At 36.6% G+C, this 18,218-nt stretch overlaps 1 protein-coding gene across 11 annotated transcripts in view; it reads right to left on the reverse strand.

The window, feature by feature from the left end:
• CSPP1 (centrosome and spindle pole associated protein 1) overlaps positions 1-18,218 on the reverse strand; it is a 61,950-nt gene that overhangs the window by 27,004 nt on the left and 16,728 nt on the right. For 6 of the 11 annotated variants that reach the window (XM_039702793.1, XM_039702790.1, XM_039702791.1 and 3 more), the window contains 9 exons: positions 15,825-16,267; positions 10,901-10,983; positions 8,382-8,475; positions 7,358-7,415; positions 4,676-4,690; positions 3,535-3,725; positions 2,561-2,679; positions 1,510-1,588; positions 1,050-1,170 (listed from right to left, as the gene is read on the reverse strand). In XM_039702793.1, coding sequence (XP_039558727.1) covers positions 1,050-1,170; positions 1,510-1,588; positions 2,561-2,679; positions 3,535-3,725; positions 4,676-4,690; positions 7,358-7,415; positions 8,382-8,475; positions 10,901-10,983; positions 15,825-16,267 — 1,203 coding nt within the window. The remainder of the gene's footprint in view (positions 1-1,049; positions 1,171-1,509; positions 1,589-2,560; positions 2,680-3,534; positions 3,726-4,675; positions 4,691-7,357; positions 7,416-8,381; positions 8,476-10,900; positions 10,984-15,824; positions 16,268-18,218) is intronic. The other 5 variants (XM_039702789.1, XM_039702797.1, XM_039702796.1 and 2 more) reach the window with 3 other exon arrangements.

Raw genomic sequence — 18,218 nt, forward strand, 5'->3', positions numbered from 1 at the left:
ATAGGAGATATAATGAGTAGACAAAGACCCATCTAGGCCCTTCAAGTGTTTACAAAAATCATCAGTCAGGTTTATCTAATGCAAAAAGAAGAATATCCTAACTGCTTTCAACCATAAAAACTATGAAAGACTGTATCATGCCGTGTTTATTACACTTTTCTGTTAAATTGTGCAGTCTCTCATATAGGAAGGTAATACTTACTTAGGACTATAATGAGAAAAGAGAACTTCTCTGAATGCCTTCAGACAACCACATGTACAGTATTTAACACTATTCCTAAATGGTTATTCTATTCTTCATTTCCACTTGGTTGACAGCCTTTCCTTTATCCCTTATGCACAAACATAATTAGAACTATAGTATTTTTAAAGGTATTATTTATGTCTACTAAGGAAAGACATAAAAAATAAGAAAATGTTAAGTGCCCCTGAACTGGGTTCTAGGAAAATTTCTGCAAAAGTAACGCGTTTCATCATGGTCAAAAACATTTTATAACTACAAACTCCCACAAGGTGCAGCAGCAAAAGGCCACTAAAGTGAGTATAGGACTCAGATGTCTACTGGAACAGGAGACCCCAAAAATTGCCTAGTCTATCAAAAGAGAAGCTAAAAAGAAGTAAGACACCACCAACAAGCACACTGGAAATAAACATGAGGCAAACTTTTGAATAAGTGTCCAAATGATCATGAAGAACTTACAGAAATTACACTGTTCCTAATAATTATAGAAATAATAGAATATCAGAGCAATACAAGCCATTCCTTTTAAGATGCAGGTTCTTATGTTCATTCCTGGAACTGATCTGTTTGCTGTAACATTCTTAACATTCTCTCTGCCTTTGACAAAAAATTTGGAGAGCTTACTGTCCATCTGAAGAGCTGAAATGAGCTGAAGTAGGGTCAGAGGAAGGAAGTGATGAAAGGAAGGAGAGTCAAAAAGCCTTTCATTAGTAAGCTACATAGAAGTCTCTGAAAGAGTACTATAGTTACAACCATTGTATGTCAAAAAGTAAAAGAATGAAGAGTGAGAAGCTTTATCACTCAGTACCTGCTGTTGTAATTCTTGTTGATAAGATAATGTTGCCTCTTTGGAAGGCTTTGTTTTTTCTTCAGAATACATTCCCATGCTTCTTTGCCTGTCTCCTGTGTTCCTCTGTCCAATGTTATTTCTAAATTGAAAAATCACACATATAAAAGAAAAACATCACAGGGTCCAGGGTAGGGTAAAAAATTTTTTTACATCCCTTCCTGAAGTATTTAAGAGCTGTTGTTTCCCATAGCCTGGCAGTTTATAATCCTAAACATTTTCTTAAATCCATATGAAAATAGCAGTTCACTGAATTATTATTTTATTGTCTAGATAGAAATCCTCAATTAGAAGTTTGAAGAGCTGTCTTTAACACATTTTATTTCAAAGGCATATCTGTTCTCAGCAAAATATTACCAACATGAAAAAAAATCAATACAGACAAACACACACAAAGAATATGAATAAAGATAATACTTACATGGGTTGCCCTACTGGAACTTGGCCTAATGGAGGATCCAGACTAGGTGTGGGTTCCATTCCCATCATACCTGTACCATCTGCACAGTAAAAAAACAAAACAAACCATATTTTAAATTTTGAATGCTCAGATATAAATATTTGTCATTATCTAAAAGAAGAGAGTTTACCACTCAAACTCTGTGAGTATAGAATATACAGAATTCTCAGCTTCTATAACAAACTCATCTAACCCTCAATGCCCTCTAAAGCAAGAAATACAAAGCCAAGGTACAAATCTATTTCTTAAATTCAACTAAATCCCTTTAGATTTTACAAATTACCTCATTAACATATTTTACATCAAATAACATAATTAAATTACTCGCTCAATGGTGACACATCCTCATTCTTTCCAAGTCATTCAGATCAACTAGTAAAAGAGTGTTTTTCTAAGTTTTTTTATCCTTTACCTTTTCTACGAAGATAGCACAAAAATATTTTAAAGTATTTCTGATTTTTTTCTCTAAAAAAAAAAAAGAAAAACAAACACCACATAATTCAGTCCCTCCCTACACAAATCACAATAGTTTCAATCATTAAATCATCATGAAGCAAAGGACAGACAAAAAAGGAGTTCTTAAAATATAAAAGTAGACCACTTCATACATTATTTTAATGCATTTAATATATTAATAAATATCTTTAAAATATCGATAATTATATCTGAAATTGTAACAACACTTAAACATGTAATTAATTATTTAAGTGATTTTAGGAAATAATGTTTTAATTATCAATATTATAAAGGAAATTATCTGAGAGGCATAACAGCAAAAAATCTGAGACTAGAGCTTGTTCAAGCTTGTTCAAGTCACAGCCCTTTTTGCTGCTGGAGAAAATTACTTTATTCAAAAACAGTATTGAAAGAAAAAGCCCTTTTCATTCAACACACATCTTAAAAATGGGTTTAATTTGCTGTTACAAGTTCTACATTGTTCATCATTTAACTAGATCAAAAGCAATCATATGCATGACTCTAAGAACCAAGCCACCTAAAATCATCAACTTACAGTATGCAAGAGCAGGATCCAAAGGATTCCTAGCCCCATAAAAGTAATAAGCATCATCATAAGGTGTTTTATAGTTGTCTGTCAAAACTGGTGCTGGAGGCGGTGGCAACGGTGCAAGCCTTAAAGAAAAAGGGACACAATTCCTTAGTTTGTTGTACAACTGAAGATATCATCAGAAGAAGTGGGGGGAGGAGAGAAGGAGAGGGAGGGAAAGAGAATAGAGCAGGGCCAGGGACAGAAAGAGAATTCATTACAGAAATATTCTAGATTTAGTTCAGCTGAAGACCTCTCATTAGTGGCATGCAGGAACAAGATGCAGTGAGTCTCAGCAGGGAATTAACCTTCCCTGAGGGAGTAGTAGGTGAACCCAGACTATTCCAGAGATCTAAAGAACATAAAACAAGCACGCCTTCTTTAAGTGGCTCATTAATGGTACTTCCTGGCTACATCAGTAAAGAAAACAAGGCAAGATCTGGTCAAAGGGTGAATAGCACAGTGCAGCTTCAGCCACGTGCCTGAAGCTCCTTCTCTCCCTGAACAGTTTAGTCACAATCACAGCACCTAGTGGAAGCTGTCCTTGCCTACAATGCATTTCTGAGCTCAGCCCTGGGAGACTGCTTAATTAATAGGAGCCAAATTGGTGCCATACCAACCTTCTGAAAACATGGACTCTGCAGGGCATGGGCCCAAGCATTTTTACAACATGATTCAGTATTACAGACAGGGACGTAATTTCTACAGATCAACCCTTATCCTACACTAACATCCACTATGAGAGAGCTGCCTTCAGAGATAATGCAGCCTCCATGGATGCTTTCAAATAAACTATGAGGAAACTGACATTAAAAGATTATTCCAGTTAGTTTTCTGTTAATTATCAAAATATTTCTACCTTCATCAGTTCCTTGGAGAAGGATCAACATGCTAAACAACAATCATACTTAACATGTAAAATGAACATGATGGTGAAGCACCTGGGAGCTACCATGTCCCCAAGACTGCTGACTACACCCCTCTGAAATTCTTTATCACTCTGAGAGTCTTCATTCACTGGAGAGGCTGAACGGGCTGGCATTGGAGTTTGGAAAGCCACCCTGGGCCTTTCAGGAGGTAACTTCTCTTCAAAAGCTCTTGCTGTGAAGCCAAACTGCTTCAATCTATTTGGCTGAAGGGAAAAAAAAAAAGTAAGAAAAAAGAGAGAAGAAAAAAAACAAAACAAAACAGTTACCTTATTACTGGGAAATATTCTGAACCTCCACTTATGTTGGGTTAAACACTTCACTGGATCCCAACTTTCAAATTTCAAATGTTCAAATTTCTAGTAACTGCATTTCTTTCTCCCAGTGATCTACTGGGAATCCAGTATTACAAGGAAATCCAGGAATTTTATCAGAGATTTACAAAAAGTAACCTTATCATTGGTTTCAGGAAGTATATAAATCTAGTTAATATCCAGAAAAATGAACATTTCCAGAGGTGTCTGTAGAACAGTTTATCTATAGCTACCAGTTTTCCACAGTGACAGTATTCTCATATTATGCATAGAAAAGTTTCTGAAGTCCTTCCCCTCCACCTCAAGATTGAAATAGTAATCAGTAAAAACTAAAATCAAATACACACTGAGACTTTTTCCAATAACATTTCCTTGCAATACCATTATTTTATTTTTTGATTTCCTTTGATCTTATTAATTTTTTCAACCACAAAAATTACGAGTTTTTGGGGGAAGTTCTTTTTAAGCCCGAAGTAGCAAATGTTTATTAGTAACTGTCAGCCTCAGAAGAAAGTCAAAAGCAACGTGCAAATAATGTGAAGGCATGCAAGTCAGTTTCAGAACTATTCTACTACACCCAGAAAGCCCCAACAGCAACTGCTCTGCATAACTATTGCAATGTTTGTTTAAATAAGGCAAGATAATAGAAGAATGGGAAAAAATCATACACTGTATAAGTAAAAGAGATTTTGTTCTGAATTCATTGGTCCTAATATTGAAGTTCTTCAACTAACATGCATTTGGAGAAAGTAATACCCGAAACCAGCTACATATTAAATATCTACCAGAAAACCATATACCCTACAATATGGAAATATTTCAACAGAATATTAAATCTTTACCTCCTCATCATTTAGCTGCAAGACAGTGTATATAAGGCAGTTAGTACTCACCAATCAAGGACTACAGCGTTTACATAAAAATTCTCAAAATTTACTAGACATGAATATTTGCTTATAGCATTTAACTACAAATTCCTAGATTTGAACACAGAATTAGATAATGATACTAGCTAAAGCATTTGAATTTTATAAAGCAGTCCACAGACTTTTTGTCTTTTCAAATCCAATGTCTTGAGCTGGAGAACATTTAAAACAGCCTTTCTCACTAACAACTTTAATATGAAAGCATTCCCAAAGTGCCCCAGATTTCAGCTCCACTGCTGATTTCAGATGTGACTTCAGTACTCAGTTCATCCTGGGGATTGTTTCACTTTAAACAAGCAGCACATACAACAGTCTACATTTATAGATTCTTAATCAGGCATTGCTATTTAACCAACCTGTAATTAATCAAGAAATGCACCTAATTAGAATCTCTCCCTGAGAGGCAATTTAAAGCTAACAGTGACTGATGCTTAATGAATGTAGCAATTCAACTTAATTGAAGGCTTTCAGCTAAATTAGTGCTTTTAAAACACTATGCATGCCGTGTACTTGCTCTAGATAGAATTTTGTTCCTACAACAGGCACTTTGCAGACTCTGACTGAGATGTGTATGGTATATTGAGTGCTGCAGCACAGCATGCTTCTGCATAGTCAGCTTTGATTACACAGAACTGTTTACACTAACCTTGCAGCCTGCTGAGCCAGAAGAGCCAGCATCCTCTGCTCAGCTCTGCCTCCTCCCCTGCCTGCCTCCCAGCTGTATCCTCTATTCCCCTCCCTTTCTCCATGTGAATCCCTGATTAGCCAGCTGACCCCTCTATATCAACTAAAGCAGCAAAAAAAAGATTCAGATTTTTGCCAGATAACCGAGCTGAATGAGTTTGAAACAGGGACCAAATAAGCATGACAGACACTTTATGCAGGGAAGGCAGGAACATGCAACCAGACAGGTGGTTTTCCTTCCCTTTTAGGAGTAAGAATTTTGATTCAGCTTCATTGCTTGTCTGCGTGCATTCTCAGTCTCCTCTCTCCCAAGTTTCACAGAAAAAAAGAAATGGTTTCACAGAATATTCAGAGTTGGAAGACACCCACAAGGATCTGACTAATAGCATCTTACAGCTAGCAATTCATCCCCCTTCCTTTTCTAGCAGAGGACCGTCCTTCCCCTCCGCTGAGCCCTCCAAAAATGGCACAAGTTTCAATCTGCATCAAAGCATTCCCCAAAAAGAGCACTGATAATAATTTAAACCAGTAACCAGTTAACTTAATAACCAATCTATTCTTTCTTGAAAGATACCACCCTACATCCTAAACAGCACATCTCCACCACACCCAACCTGCAATGGCTTTGGGCACATAGCAAGTGCATGCAAATCACACAAGTCCTGTCAGTCTCTGCAAGACTATCAGCCTCCTAATAATGTTACTGGTGCTGACAACCTACTCCTGGATGCATGCTAATCAAAATTCTTAATGTAATCACCACCTTACTAAGGAAGTGGAGACAGTAGTAACTCTGCATTAAGTCTTACAAACAGCACAATACCAAACAACTTCCTTTTTACAAAATCCTATAAAAATGCTTGTAATTCTAAACACTATAATGGATCACTTAAAAATTTACAAATTTTAAATTAAAAACTGTTAAAATGAGATCAATTCATCTGCAAAATAACCTTTTTTTAACTGAGAGAAAGCTTTGTGCAGCATACTTTGCATTCCCAAAGAAAGGTTACTACTGTGTGCATTTAAGAGGCTATCACTGGACACTAGGTCATTCTTTCCATGATACCCACTGTTGGTACAAATTTCTGTTTTGACACAGCAAAAGAAAATGCTCAATAATTTCCATGAAAATATTTTCCTCTGATGCTGAAAGTATGTTTAATGACTTACAGCCTGTGCTGCTTTTGGCTGGGGAAGAGTTAATTTTCTCCACCAGCGTCTGGTGCAGGGCTGTGTTTTGTATTTGTGCTGAACATAGGGCTGATAATATAGAGGTGTTCTTTTTTATTGCTGAGCAGAGCTTACATAGAGCCAAGGCTTTTTCTGCTTTTTCACCAGCTGCCATGCTGGTGAGGAGCCTGGGTGTGGCTGGGAGGAGACACAACTGGGACAGGCAACCCCAACTGAGCAAAGGGATATTTCAGACCACAGGACATCATACTCAGTACAAAAAGTGGGGGGAAGAAGGAGGAAGGGGAGGATATTTTGAGGGATGGTTTGTCTTCCCAATATGTGTGATGGTTGAACACCTGCCTGTCCATGTGTGGCTCTGAATTAATTCCTTGTTTTGTTTTGCTGATGTGTGCAGCTTTTACTTTCCCTGTTAAACTGTCTTCATCCCAACCCTTGAGTTTTCCAACTTTTACACTTCCTATTCTTTCTTTCCCCAAACCCACTGGTGGGGAAGTGAGCAAGCAGCTGCTTGTGAGGCTTGGCTGCTGGCTGGGTTAAACCATGACACAGCCACATCATCCTGGGCTTTAATTTTGTTGTACACTGATGCCCTGTTAAACAGCCCAACATTTATCATTTTATAGAAACTCCACAGCGTTTTGTGACTAAGCAACTACAGTGTGCATGTGAGAAAAAAAGAATAGGCTATATAGATGAAAGAAAATCCAAATTTCTTACCTTCTTTTCTGGGTCTTGAGCTCCAGAGGCAGCAACTGAGAGCTCAAGTTCCTTCTCACTGTTTTGGTTTTGTAAATTAAAGAATCAAATCAGAAAGCAACTAACAACTATATTAATTCTTTCAAAGCACAAATCCACAACTCTGTAGTTAAAAGAACTCTGAAAATACAGGATAACAGAAAGACAATGATTCCACTTGAATTCTTCTGGAATCAGGGAAGGAAATTATATAGTATTTATAAATACAGAGAACTCTCAAGAAGTATCTGGCTATCACCCATTTCACGTAGTAAAAATCCAACTACCATAAAAGGAGAAACCACCACAATTCTTTTTTATTACAACTTTTCAGGACATTCCTAAAAGAATTGTCTTTATTCACATTCAAGAAGTTAATATTAAACACATTGAAATGAATGATTTAAAAGTGCAGCAATAAATACTGTTTTGAAATTTCTGGGCTCAGGCTTGTTCTTCATGTACAATTTTTGTCACAATGAGACTGTCAACAGTAACCAGTTTTTAAGTCCTTATCCCTTCTCTAATATTGCTGGTGTTTTTATGTATCCAGACTATAATTCAGTAGATAGTGACTAATAGGTAAAGAAGAATTAATGTTTTATTATTCTGCATAAACCAGATGATCAAATACTTTAAAAATGAAAGGTTACTTTGCAAAATCGGAGGGCAAAAACGAAATAATTTTCAACTTTGCCAACTACTTAGGAAATTCTGTACCAGCAAAAAAAGATAACTTTAGTTAAAGCTTCTTTACCCTTAAGAAACTAAAAAATCAGTTGTAAAAATGAAAACGTATCTGGGTTTTCTTTGTTCCACTGAAAGCTTGTGAATATGTTCATTAAAAACTAAAGCTCTCATGACAACAAGTTTAATTAAATGCAATATTACTCAGCTGCCTGGAATCCCTTAGTTATGAAGTTGATTCTTACCACACTGAATTAATGGAATGCCTTTAAATTTCAGCCATTATCTTTTAAAAAGATAGACAGTAACTTTCCATTACCGTCTCTTATTCCGCTGTTGCTCAGCCATCTGTTCCATTAGCTCCTGTCTGTACTTCTCCTTTCTCCTTTGAAGAAGTTCTCGGTCCTGACCACCTAAGGGAAATGACCACATATTTGTGTAAATGTTCCACAAAGTACACAAAAGGTACTGGACTAAAACATTGCATTTCAGTCAATTTCGAAACTGAAACACAGCAGACTATACAAACACTGTATCTCTACTGACTAAAACAAAAAAGATATCTAGTTTTAATAGACCATTTTTTGGAATATGATGATCAAAACTACTAACATTTTCATTATTATTTTCCTGGTTTTGGTAGGAAAATATAAATTTTCCTAATTTATAGGAAAAGGAAGCAATTAAGCAATTACAAAAAGTAACTTTTTTTTTTTTAATCTAATGTTCACCTAAGGAAGATACACTACAGCACTCCAAAATTATGAGGCACTGCTCTGCATAAAACTGAATATTAAAACTGAAGAGAGTCAAACCCCTGGGGAGGAAAGTAAACTGCTCCACTTCTTTTAGGATGGTTCCCATGACTACTAAGAATTAGCAAAGCATCGACAGATGTGTGTATGTAAAAGGAAATGGTGATAACAGCTCACATAGATTTTAAGGAACACAAAAAACTTTTCGTTTGTGGTGGTTCCCCCACAATAAGTGCAAAATCTTTCTATTATTTTAAAAACAAACCCCAAAAAACATCAGCAGCACCTTCTGTATTGTATGCCTATCAAACACAAAGACTCTTAACATACTCTCTACACAAACTGACTGGTCTTCTGTTGAAATAGACCTGAATAATAAAGAGAAGGAAGCTGGAAAGAAACTAAAACAAAAGCCAAATAAGCAACAGCAACAAAACTTGATGCATGACTGACTGATTTCTTTTTATTTAACTGTTTGTTAAATAACTGTTTGTTAACTTTGTGCTGGGACTACAAAGTGACCAGAATGTGCAAGATAACCTCACGGCTTGTGAGTTTGGAGGAGTCTGAAATCACTTCTTATTTTCAAAAAATTCCAGTTTTAATTTACTTAATCTTTACACAACATAGTTTACAATGCTCTTCTAACCAGGACTGCTAGAAGTACAAATTCACACCTCTGCATCCTGAAGTTATTTCAACTGAGATGACTGGGCAGACCAGAGTGACCTCTATGACACCACTGGTTTAATGCTGCATTTAAACAGTTCCAAAAAAACTGACCTGCTACATATAGCTTTGAAGATCAGGTAAATGCAAATGAAAAAAATAACAGAAATTATTCTGACAACTGTTAATCTATTTTGCCATAATTCAAAGCTAGCACGCCTTCAAAAGCTCCCATCCGAAGAACTACCAGAGTTCTTTCATTCTTCTCTTACAGTTTCCTGAATTCAGCTAAGAATGCTCTGTCTTCACCAGTATTTCTCTCTATTACACTCAATACTAGAGTTTCCTGTTAAATTTTCTGGCTACAGGAGAGATAACCAGAATCATTTTTCACAGTACCGTTTTTCATATTTCTGCAATTAAAATTCACTGTAAAGCTGTTCTTCAACAATGCAGAGGTTTAAGATTTCTCCCATACTTCATTTTGGAAAAATAATTTAATCACTTATCTGGGCCTTCAAATGTTAATGAAATCTAAGAAGAAACCTGGGTGCTTCAAAATTAATTAGTAAGTTACATAAAGGGGGGAAAAGTAATATGTTTTGCTTTAGTTTCTCTTTGTAACTAACACTTATTTACCAGTCTTGGAGCCAACTACCAAAAGGAAAAACAAATGCTCATTTTTCTAATTTTTAACTACTCAGATGGAGAAATAACATATTGTCCTAGATTGCCAAGGTAATGTGTGTATTTTATTTGCTATCTGTCAGAGGTGGGGCAGTTATCTTCTGTTAATTGGGCAGTTTTCTTTATCTCTTCCACAAACCAATCCTCCCTCCAGGAAATATCTTCTGTTAATGGGCCACTGAGTGTCACTGCATGGCTGATAAAAATTACAGCATCCCACTATGAGCCGCACCGCCCAGAGGGAGGAGCCAAGCATTCCTAACTGGACATCATCTGAGATTTTGGGACACCAGGACAGCCTTTCCACTGGATTCCCAGAAGAAGACCCACCACTGGATCTTCAGAGGAAGACTACACCCTTCTACAAGATCACTGCTTCAACATAACCCCACCTACCACTCCAGGAGGACTGCAGCCACAATTCCAATTGGACTGCTACCAACAGGGTGTCAGGTTGTATTCTGACTCTGTCAGTGTTGTTTTGTATTACTGCATGGGTTATTTTATTTTTATTTTCTTCCCTAATAAAGAACTGTTATTCCTGCTCCCTTATCTTTGCCTGGAAGCTACTTAATTTCAAATTCATAACAATTCAGAAGGAGGGGGTTTTCATTTTCCATTTTAGGGGAGGCTCCTGCCTTCCTTATCAGACACCTGTCTTTTCAAACCAAGACACTTATGCAAAGAATGTCTAACTCGGTGTCATTAGTGAGGTTTTTATACATACCAAGAACAAGGCCTGTTGCATACCGCCTTTCACCTGCAGACTTGGCCTGTTCACTAGCTGAAGAACTCATCTGTATCTGATTTCTGGCAAAGACAAAAAAGAAAATGGAGTGATCAAACTCAAGAATTTCCTACACAGCCTGTGAGAATCTTGACAGACTCACTTGCATCACTATGTGACACATTTGTGACAAACATTTTTCCTACAATCCAAAGAAATATCCCAAGCAAAAGAAGAAACTGCCTGGCAAAAAAGCATTTCTCGCAATTCCCATTTGCCTGTGGTTTCTCAAGCCATCAGAAAAACTGACTCAGATGAGCAATTCACCCATGCTGACAGACTGAATGGTGCCAGTCAAGAGTTTATGTAAGGACTTTACAAGTGTTCTGCTTCTGCCTCACCCACTTACATCATTTCAGGCTGTGCAAAACCAAGACAAGAGGAAGAAAAGGAATTTTAAAATTACTATGAAAACAGGATTCCACAGTATTTGACTCAATAAAAGTCATCAGTTGGAGAATAGGTGCTCTATTAATTCAAAATGAAAACTGGCATGCAAGCTTCAACGGCCATTTTCAGAGGAAACATGTCTTGTTATACTATATTCTAGCTGCAGGAAAAACTATCAGGCGTTTCAGACAACATTTTGGCATTTGAAGTCAACGTTTTTGTCTCACTATGATTTTGCAGTGCAATTATCAGAAAAGTACATGATATACCACACCTAGAATCTCCAGTTCTTGAGAACGGCCGCACACGTGCTCTCTCCTTTAATTCATCTTCATAATCTGCAGGTACATCTCTTACCATTCCGTCCAGATAGGGCCTTAAAGAAATAAAAAATACTCAGCTATGCTTGCCTAGAAACAGCCAATCTGAAATGGAAAGTTCAGCAGTTTTGTGCAAATGCATTTACTGCCTGAACGCACACTGGACAGCAGAACCAGTCCTGAAAAGACCACAAAATATTCTAGAAATAATTCACTTTGCTAGCACTGTCAGGGCAGCCCTCTGTCTGGAATGTGAATTCCCAAGCCTGCTTTCCTGCAGCCTTTATCTAATGAGCCTGGTTAAGAGTTTTGAGAGCTAAAGGGCTTTTGACACTCACACCGCATTAATTGAAACAGATCTTGCTGCTCTTAATCCCCAGGAGCCAGCAAAGTCTTCAACAGGTTTTGGCACACAGCTCTTGGGTAAGTCTGGTGAAACAGCCAATTCAGATATGAAAAGCTTCTTCAATGACAGTCTACACTTCACTGCACACCTGATAGACTTTAAAAGGGGGAGATGACTTTTGTTCAAGGCAAAAGACTGGCAACATTGTGACTACAAAAATTCAGGAACTAAAATTTGAGTCATCTACATAAGTAAAATCATCTGATTTAAACTTTAAGTAACTTCAGAGATGCCAAATATTGTATAGACACAAGAGAGCTGTTCCTGAAAAGATCTGGGGTAGTAGAATTTATAAATTTTTCTTGACTTGTAAAATAACAGCTCTATAATGAGAACTTCAAGTAATCATGACAAAATAGGACAAAAATAGTTAGTCAATGAAAAACAAAGTACTCAAAAAATGCTATCAAAGTTATACTTTTTCCAGAGCTGGACAGAGCCATGGACTTCCTAGTATGCAAACAAAAAAAAAAAAAAAAAAAACCAAAAACAAACAAAAAAACCCCCACAAAACTAGGTAAACATAGGGAAAAACCTCATTCTTTACATAAAAAGAACCACAGCTCTGTCAATCTCTAATTTAAATAGAAGCCAATAAGGAAAGGCAAAAGGATGCAAGCAGATTATTAAAAATTGATCTGGCATCTTAACAACCCATCAGAACATGAAAGGATATCTCCCCTTTTGGCATAAAATGATCTTTCATGATCAAGTTCATCTTTATGACAACAATCATTCTGCTCCTTACAAGGGTGGTCACATAAGACTGAAACACAGCCAGGAAATAGAAAGCCAAGTCTCCAGTGTAATGGAAGGATGTAGGAAGGAAAAAAAAAAAAAAAACAACCTTGGAATTTAAGAGGCACCCTTTTTCATAAAAAGTAGCCAGCTTAGCACAGCAGGCCCAGACATGTTGGCCCAATTCAATCAAGAAGCTGCTGTCTCCTGTTTACAGGACAGAACTGACAGCTGGGATGGACTAAAGCATTACACTCCTAAGAACGAAAACATTTTGCAATTCTTCTCACTTCCCGGTCACCATTTCTGTTTGTTGAAAAATGCCACAGACCTTGTGCCTCCATCAAAACAGAAACCCTTCTGAAAAGCCCTGTTATGAACATCTGCCTCTCCAAACTAATAAAAATATAAAAAGCTGAGAACTTCAGTAGAGCAAATAAAAATATGCCTCCTTTTGAATTCAGTATCCACCATGAATCAAGTGTGTTTGGGAAAAGTTGACTTTGCCTGAAATGAAGAAAAAAAATGCTAACTCTTCAGAAGCTGAGCTGTCACTAAGAGATAAGTTCCTCCTTGGAGAGACTGAATTTATTTCATAGGCGGTTAAGTGGAGCTCCTTTCAAAGGAGAATAAAGTACTAGATTAAAAACCACATTTAATAAAGAAACACTGAAAATTAATTTTAGTAGAAAACATACACAAATAACCCCAAACAATCTTGTTCAGGGAATTCAGGTAATGGTCCAGCAGCTTCTTTTAAGAAGATGCACCAAGTCTGCCAACAGCAAAGATGACTAGCTTCTCTATTCTCTTTTAAAAGAAAACTGGAGATAAAGCAGTTTCAGATGTCTCTCCAAATAATTCATGGATTGCCTGGTGATATATTAGTCACAGATACTTATAAGCACCATCCAAGTTTTCTAGAATAACTAAAAACTAGTTTACTAATATTCAACATGTCTACTGTTAGTTCAAACACTATACTTGCTGATACTTTATTTATATAGTTCTGTATAAATTCTTTCTGAAACAAAGTAAACCCTCAAACATTATCAAATGGTCACTTTTATTTAAATAATACACTCTGTGTCCAACTGCATTAGACAGTGGCAAACAGCTACCTAATAAAAAGAGGACATATCCTTCTGAGTATTAAGTAACACAGAGAATTAAATACTGTCATTAGTTTCAAAAATATTTTTATTGTCTTTGTTACATATCGAGTTAAGCTTCTAATTATTTTTCTTTCTGAAAAGCAATAGGACAATCCACTCTATCGTAAAACCTCATCTGCTCATTTCTACCAGTAATACTACAGAATGGAACAAATTTTGAATTTTGCTGTCTTTTCTCTGAATCTCAGCAGAAAACAGGCAATCTTGTTCATCTCATCTATTTAACCACTGTTTCCATTTGCTACTCTTTTTCAGAAACACTGTATGAATAAATTCACTTTTTTTAGAAGCACACCAGAACAAACAGTCTGAAACTTAGCAATAACACTTTTATTAGAGTCTGCCTCTCCCAAATACTTCCAGACATTTCATTTTTTCCACAGACTTACTTCCTTTATGATTACTTTTTTTAAAGGCTGAGAAAGAGTATCAAGAGCTTTTTTTGGAGAAAAATTGTTCTAACTCTCTTGGCGCTTGAAACTGGAAAAGTAATATGAGTTCATTGAAATCAGAAAATACTTTTCTAGTAGAGGAGCATTTCCCCTCCCCCCAGTTATTAATTTGCATACTATCCAGAAAATTATCCCTGTAAACAACGACTCAAAAGATCATTTAACCCATCCACCAGCCACTAACAACAAAACATAATAGTAATATTCAACACTGTTCAAAGTGGTACAATTTGCCTTTGTTTTCCTAGAAGTGTTAATTCTAGCAAAAAGAAAAAGTGTTTCTTTTGCCTTGCAAAGGAAGAACACTGGTGGTTTCTACATTGAAGCAATAGTAGGAAAATAATTCTGGCAACAGGCTTAACACAAATAAAAATAACAACACTCATGTTCCCAAGACCTGGAAAGGGAACAAATTAACACTTTTTAAATATCATTTGAAAATTTATTTACAAAATAATTCACTGCTTTGTTTAGCTGTATAAACACATTTTTAGTTTGGTGCTGTTTCAGACCACAAGCCATCTGGTTTTGAAAGCAACCAGTTCTTACAATGGAATATGTAAAGGAGGCCAGAATGCCAAACCCTGAATGACTAGGAAGGTTATACTTTTTTTCTTTTAAATGAGCAAGCTAGAAGAGAAAGATTAACAATTTATGTCAAAGTAACCCAACTGATGTATCAGTTAACACAGTAAAGACTATTTAATACTGAACAGTACATAATATCAGTTTTCCCCCTGAATGATTTATATAAGACACCCTCTTTTGTTTGGTTTGGGCTTTTGTAAATGTTTATTCAAACTGTGTAGTTATTACAAAGATTAGCACCTATTGAAACCATCAGAATTTGGTTCAACTACACAGATGTTTAAAGCCTGTCATTTAGCAAGACATGGAGTAAAAAATAGGATTTTTAAAAAATAGACTTTTACATTTTTTATGCATAGTCACATATAGCAAAAATTGAAGCTCAAACTAGTTTTGGAATGTGAACTGAAAACTGACTTGCTGTAACTATTACAGACTAAGGAAAGAAAGGTAACATTGGGTTCTCAGTGCAGGGGCTTGCTTTCAAATATGTTTTCTGGCAAACCACTCTTCATAAAAATGAATTGTGGACTGCTGCTTCTGGGGTAATTTCTCTAGTATCCTTGGTTTGCTATGATATTTAAAATGCCTCTTAATATATTGTATAGTCTTAGGGACTGATCCAATTCTTCAACACTTTTTCTATAGGTTATTGCAAAGGTCCTTTTTGTAAGTACAAAAGTAGGTACAACAATCCTGCTGTCACTTGGGAATCTTCCCCAATATTTAAAGACAGTAAACAATGACCATCAACAAGCACTACAGAAATAAAGGAGAAAATGGAATTAAGAATACCTTTCAGCATAAAAACCCCGGGGAGTTTTTCTGTCATAGGTGCTTTCAGATCTAAATCTAGGGTCCATTTCTGCATTTGTCTCAGGATCATAGTCCACTCTGTAGTATCTTCTACCAAAATCACCATCTTCATCAATTCTGTGATGCTTCCTAGTAGGAATTACAGATTGGCTAGCAAATCCATGTCTTTGATTGGGAACATCCAAATCCTCATCAAATCTTTTATTTAATAGTTGACTTCTCAATTCAACCTCATCATCTAACCTGTGGTGCCTGTCTTCCTCCAGCCATCTCTTATTTATCAGCTCTTCACAACCTTCTGTGGAAGTAAAAGCATCCTTCTTGGGAGGTTCTGCACCTGTATTACAGGGCTGGACTTCTGTATGTAATTCTGGCTGGAGCCTGGTAACAGCAATAGGTGTTTTATTCCTGTGCATCTCATGCTGTTTAATGGAAACAATATTGAGAGTTGAGTATAAACAAATCACATTGAGTAAAACCTTAGTTTTGTATTTCTTCAAATAAACCCAAAACAAGAAGAAAAACAAGAGGTGAGCAAGGAAAGTACTCCAATAAGTGCTTAAAATCTAAGGTTTTATTCATTTTTCTTGGGGGAAAAAAATGTAGTCTTCCTTTTATCTAATGTCTTTCAGGAGAATGGCTATCAATACTGGACAGATCTTTTATGAACTCCAATCTGACCTTCAGTTTTTGAGGTGCAAGGAATCAAAAAAAACACTTCAAACTTTGCTTCATCAAGAGACTAGATATCTTCATTCTATCAAGATTCATGCAAGTCTGTAATACTTCTTACCTATGAGCACAACCTTTTAACCCGAGCATTTCTTAACCTACTTCTCTCTCCTCAGGAAATGTCATTATGAGAAAGGATAGTTAAGCAGACAAAAGCAACCCTATGACACTCTGGACTAGTGTTCAATACACAGTCCTTACAAAAACAATGGTTTTGCATAAACCCTGTAGTATTTCTGTGTACTAATCTTTGATCTAACCTTTCCGGTATGGAATAAAGACAACAGTAACTCATACTTTACAATATTTAATGAAAAATAAATTAAGGATGTAAATGACACCAAACTGGGAAGAAGGATCAATATACTAGAGGGTATAGCTGCCACACAGAAGGGTCTTGAGAAGAAGAGAGAACTGGAGAAACATGCTGACAAAAAGCTCATAAAAATCAACAAATGCCAAGGAAAATCTCTGCATCTGAGACAGAACAGTGCCATGCACCAGGACAGGCTGGGCACTGAGCACCTAGAGAGCAGCTCTGCAGAAAAAGGCCTGGGTTAGTTGTGGGCAAGGAGCTGAACATGAGGCAGCAGAGCATGCCTGAAGTGATGACTGCTATCCACACCCTGGGCACCAGTATCTGTGCAGGTCGAGGCAAGTGATCCTTCTCTGCTCAATATTGATCTAGTATTTAGGTTCTGGTGTAGTGTGCCCAGTCTCTGCCTCCCCTCCCCACAGATACTGATGACCTGGAGAAAGTGCAGAGGGTGCCTACTGAGATGGTTGAGGATTTGAGCTATTAAAGGAGAAGCTGACAGAGCTGGGTTTATTCAGCCTGGAAAAAGATTAAGGAGGTTGTGGAGGAACTAGTAATTGCAGTCCCTGTGTAAAAGGTGGTTACAGAAACACCAGTAGTCATGGTTTTCAAAGAAACAACAGCACAGTTGCAGCAAAGGAAAATTCCAATGGGATACAGAGGGACAGAAGTTCAGATCAAGCAGTTAAAGCAGTGGAATGGGTTGCCCAGAGGACTGTGGATTCTCCATCCTTTCAAAACTCCACAAAATAAAGTCTGACCAACCTAATATAAACTGTGAAGGTAATGCTACTCAGAGCAGGATTTATCCTATGACTATCTAAACTGTTGGATCAAATTTTGGACATCACATATATAATTTGACTCTCACTCCAAGTTAAATAACCCTCAGAGGTGGCATAACCCAAACAAATCCTGACTTTTTTTTTTCTGTTTGTTCTTTTCTGATAGTAAAATTGTTTCTACACCTGAATGCAACTTAAAGGTCCAAGTGGATGACAAATAAAGCGAAAGAAAAAACCCTTGAGTCGCTAAATAGATTTCATTAGGTAAGTCAGCTTAGGAAATATAAGTGTCGAAACATGTAGAAAAATTTTTGAGATTTTTAGACTCAGTAGAACAAAAATAATCTACATTTTTGCCAGTGTTTCCTAGGGATCACTGCTGTGTAGCACTTCAAAAGATGTTTCACATGAGAAAACAATCTCTCTACAGATAGAAAAGAAACATTCTTCTAGACAGAAATTACAAATGTAGGGGGATTTGCACTTGACAACTGTTGTAAGGAAGACAATAAACTTCCAGCTGTTTTGGGTACAAATATA

This window comes from Passer montanus, unplaced genomic scaffold (assembly GCF_014805655.1).
Source record: "Passer montanus isolate IOZ18808 unplaced genomic scaffold, ASM1480565v1 scaffold16, whole genome shotgun sequence".
NCBI lineage: Eukaryota > Metazoa > Chordata > Aves > Passeriformes > Passeridae > Passer > Passer montanus.